General features: G+C 52.1%; 1 protein-coding gene across 1 annotated transcript in view; it reads left to right on the top strand.

Moving 5' to 3' along the window:
- The window catches only part of LOC104870774 (SH3 domain-binding glutamic acid-rich protein), a 42,149-nt gene that overhangs the window by 36,554 nt on the left and 1,441 nt on the right, over positions 1 to 4,154 (top strand). Inside the window, exons 6-7 of the mRNA XM_010636536.3 lie at positions 369 to 398; positions 2,249 to 2,376. Of these exons, the coding sequence (XP_010634838.1) occupies positions 369 to 398; positions 2,249 to 2,347 (129 nt within the window). The 3' untranslated portion in view covers positions 2,348 to 2,376. The remainder of the gene's footprint in view (positions 1 to 368; positions 399 to 2,248; positions 2,377 to 4,154) is intronic.

Here is a 4,154-nt window from a genome sequence, read left to right as displayed (position 1 = left end):
TTTTTTTTGGTTTTCACGTTATAGAAAAAATTTTTTTTTTTTTTTTTTTTTTTTTTTTTTTTGGTACCAGGGATCGAACTCAGGACATTGCACTTGTGAGGCAGGTGGCAGCAGCACTGAGCTAAATCCTGGGCCCTAGAAACACTATCTTGAAGTTTGTAATATTTCAAGAGCTTGAAATACAATGCACAAAAAAAGTACAGATCACCTCATTAGTGTTGCTTTGCCTTTTATATACTTTATGCTTTAATGAGTGGGCTGTTCACTTCAGTGGGCTTCTACTTTATTATAGTTTGCTTATCTTCAGATCCAACTTTAAACTGACTCGAAGTTATGTTCTTTCTTTCATTCTGATTTGCGGAGCTAAGGAAGAAGAGGCAGAGGGAGCAACAGAAGAGGTACGGGCTGCCACTTTGCCAGCTGAACTTTGTCAGCCTAACGGAAACAGCATCCACTGAGCCCACCACGGCATCAGCCGCATTCCCCTTGGTACCCCCTAAGTGAGAACTGGCGCGGCCACACCCAGAGGGCCCCCTGCAGCCTGCTCAGAAGGGAAATGTGTGGGACATAAATGTGTAGAAAATTTGCGTGAGGGAGGTGGGTAGCAAAACAGGACTGAGCTGTGGGCCCTTTCTGAGCTTCCCACGAGGTTTTTGTCAAAGCCAGGCAAGGCTGGGTGGGGGCATCAGGCCGGATGCCTTCTCCTTCTGTCCTTGCCCACCCACCGAGGAGCAGGCAGTGTACGAGGCCCGCATGGCGACTAGTGATGTTTCCAGGGTTTTCTGCTCACCCTACTGAGGGAGGAACTGACACCGGGAAGCAGTTTGTTAGCTACACACAGACGCAGCCCGGGGAAGGGACAGTGCAAGGGGACCCTCAGGAACAGTGCTGATGGGCAGGGTTGGGAGCCAGGCATTGTGGTATCAGGAGGTGGTGCCCCCTGGCTCCCACAGGGATGTGGCTGGCTTGTTAATAGTTCCAGAGGAGAAGCAGGTGCTCTCCCTGGTCCCTTGATAAAGAGGGTTGTTTAGCCGGGAGACCCAGTGTGCAGGGCCATCCTGTTTTATCTGACGCCAAGGCACAGAGGCCTGAGTCATAATTTCAGTGCTTATATCTCAGATGTGTGTCTCGGATGCCTTTGTAACTGGAGCTGCAGGGTTAAACAGCGGCCCCTTATCAAGTGTCTGGACAGCATGCTGTTTGGAAATCTGATGCCACACTTGGCCGTAACATTGAGAAACCACCTGCTCCCAAGATTTCTAGCAGGGATATAGCTAGGGAGAGTACGGCTGAATTGGGGAGGGTCATTAAACTGCCCCCCAACTTTAGGTTCTGGTGGGACTGTGCTTATCATTTCCAAATTTTCCCAAGCCTACTGTATGAGTCTGTTTTGCTTTCCTGTAACAAAATACCCAAGATAGCCTCACTTATGAAGAAAAGAGGTTCATGCTGCTCACACTTAGAGAAACTGAAAGTCCATACAGCATGACAGAGGGTCTGGCAGGGGCTCCCGTGGGCTGTGTCACCTCATGGTAGGCAGCAGTGGTGGGAGAACACGATGGGGGAGAAAACTCCCATTGCCAAACAGGAGGCCAGTGAGAGATGGGGTCCCACGGGCCCCTCGCTGAGACCTAAACTCGCAGCATTGCTGTCCTCAGCCAGTGACCAGGCTGTGGAGACACAGCCCCAGCTCCCCTTTGCAGCTCCTCCTGTGGCCATGAGAGAGAACACACAAAGTCAAGGGAGAACATTACAAAATGGAGCGCTTCAGTTTGGCGTGTAAAAGAAACAAGAGATTCAACAAGATGAAAAATGCAAGAAAGAGGTGTCTCACCCTGAATGAAGGCAGAATAAGAACAGCTAAGATATAAAGGGAAAAAATCTCACAAAGATAGGAGGTGACAAATTATGTAAAACAAGGAAAAAGTATAAAAAATTAGGGGTAATAAGAGATAATTTTAAAGCATAATTAAAACATCAGAAGAGAAATGATAAAGCAGTATTAAAAAGCTATTAATTCTAAGAAGAATCAAATTTATTCTCTGTAATGTAACGTAAGATGCTGTGTGTAGCGTGTCTGCGTGTGTTTTGTGTGTGTCTATGTGGTGTGCTGCATGGCTTGAGTTTGGTGTGTGGGGCGTGTGTATCAGGAGGCCCTCCCCTCTCCCTGCAGACCTCCCATTGTTTCTCCTGTGTCTGTGGCCCTGTCACGTGTGTCTCCATAATGAAGTGACTTTTGTTGGAACAGACGGAGGACTCCCGGGAGGAGGCGGCAGCGGAGGAGGCCAGGAACAAGGAGGCAGAGGAGGGAGAAGAGGAGCCGGGGAATGAGGCTGAGGACTCCTAGGCCCCAGCACAGCCCTGCAGTCCTCGCAGGTAGCTGGGCCCTGCGCCGTCCCCATCCAGCCCTGGGCACCTGGGCAGTGGGGTCTGGCTCGGAGCCTCCCCTTACTGGGCTGGTGGCCAGGCCCCGTGGGTCTGAGGAGCCTGTCGCGGTGGGCGCTGTGCTCTGCTGCGCTGTGTCCCCACTGCTGTCTCCTGCGCCACTAGGAGGAAACGTCAGTGTCCCAAGGGTGGGGGGTGATTGGCCACTACCGTGTCCAGGAAGTAGCTGCCCCGAACTCAGTCACAAGTGTGCAACAGCACGCCCTGAACCCTCCCGTGGGGGGGGGACAGGGCCATGCCACTATGAGTCTGACACACTTCCGCTGCCTGGTAGTTTTAAATTTCTATTGATGATAAAAATTACGATGCAATTCTTAACAGGTGGATCAGATTATTAATATGATTATAGCATTAAGTTGCTTTTTTTCTCACTATATAGTCCAAGCTGGCCTTGAACTCACTGTAGTCCAGGCTGGCCTCAGACTTATGGTGATCCTCCTGCCTCAGCCTCCTGAGGGCTGGGATTATGGGCCTGTGCTGCCTATGCCTGGATGTGCTGGTAGTTTTGGTAGTAAGGGTTACTGAGGAAAGGGGGAGAGGCTTAAATTTTGTGGCCATAAAGACCAGAGGGCATTGTGAATCACTTTCAGATCCCTGTGTGCTGAAAAGGATCCGGCTTCCCCAGCAAACGCTCATGAAAGGTTGGGTTAGTACTAATATTACTGACTTGGCCCTTGGGTTCGCAGTACATCCAAATCAGCTTTGCTGCAGCCCTGCAAAGGTCTTTAAAAATTAAAGTTACACAAATTTTCTCTCTCCTTCCTGCTCATTCCGTGCTTGCTCTTAAAACATTCGACGGATTCCCAGATGGTTGCTACCCGAGCAGCAGGCGAGGTGCTACCCAGCGACACAGTGGTCTTCAGCAAGGGCTGTCACAGAGCTGTGTCCCGGCGGCCACCGCCGCACCGGGACGCGTGTGGGGAAGGAGGAAAAGCTCCCGGAGCTCTGAATATTGCTAACACATGGCCACGTCCCGGGTCCCCGGTAGCAGCCTCCCTGCTTACAAACACCGAGCTGGCACAAGGCCCCCTTAACTCCATTTGAGCGCATCTTGGGGCTGGTGGGCCAGAAGCCTTCTATCTTCGTCTGAATTACAGAGCGAGTCAAGCCAGGGCCTGCTATTCCCCGTCCCCCGCTGCTGTAAAGCCCACCGAGGGTCCTTTCAGAATGATCCCTTCGGTTCCTAAGGAGTGAAGTGGGACCCTGGTCTGCAGAGAGGGGAGGCTGGCAGTCTGCGAAAGCCTCCTGCTCCGGGCGGGAGACAGAAGCTCCGGGCCGCCGGCTTCTGCCGGAGCAGAATGGATCGCGGTAAAAGCCGCGGTGAAGGAAGCTCCTCTGCTTGCCGCGCTCTTTGAAAACTAGGCCGTTGTGAGCAGAAGTGCGGACTGCTGGGCAGGGTGTAGAGCCCCTGTGTTGCCGGACGTCTTTACGGTTGAACAGCAACAACAACAAAAAGCAAAGGACTGCACAGCGCGCTTGGTCCGTTTCTCGGGTGGGCTCCAGTTTGGAATCCAGTCCTTCGCGGCCGCTTGTGAGGTCAGAGTGCCTGGAAGTGAAGGGGTGAACCAGCCCGCGCCCTGAATCCCACCGCCGGCCCCATACAGGTTCTGTCGCCTGCTTGAAAATATCACATGGCAGCGCCCTCGGGCATTCTGCGGACCTTTCAGCTTCTAGAGACAAACCTGTCTCAGAGCTCATGGAAGATTCAG

Source organism: Fukomys damarensis, unplaced genomic scaffold, assembly GCF_012274545.1.
Source record: "Fukomys damarensis isolate Sample0158 unplaced genomic scaffold, DMR_v1.0_HiC HiC_scaffold_24, whole genome shotgun sequence".
NCBI lineage: Eukaryota > Metazoa > Chordata > Mammalia > Rodentia > Bathyergidae > Fukomys > Fukomys damarensis.
The sequence above is the reverse complement of the archived record's forward strand: the minus strand, read 5'-3'. Positions and strand labels throughout refer to the sequence as shown.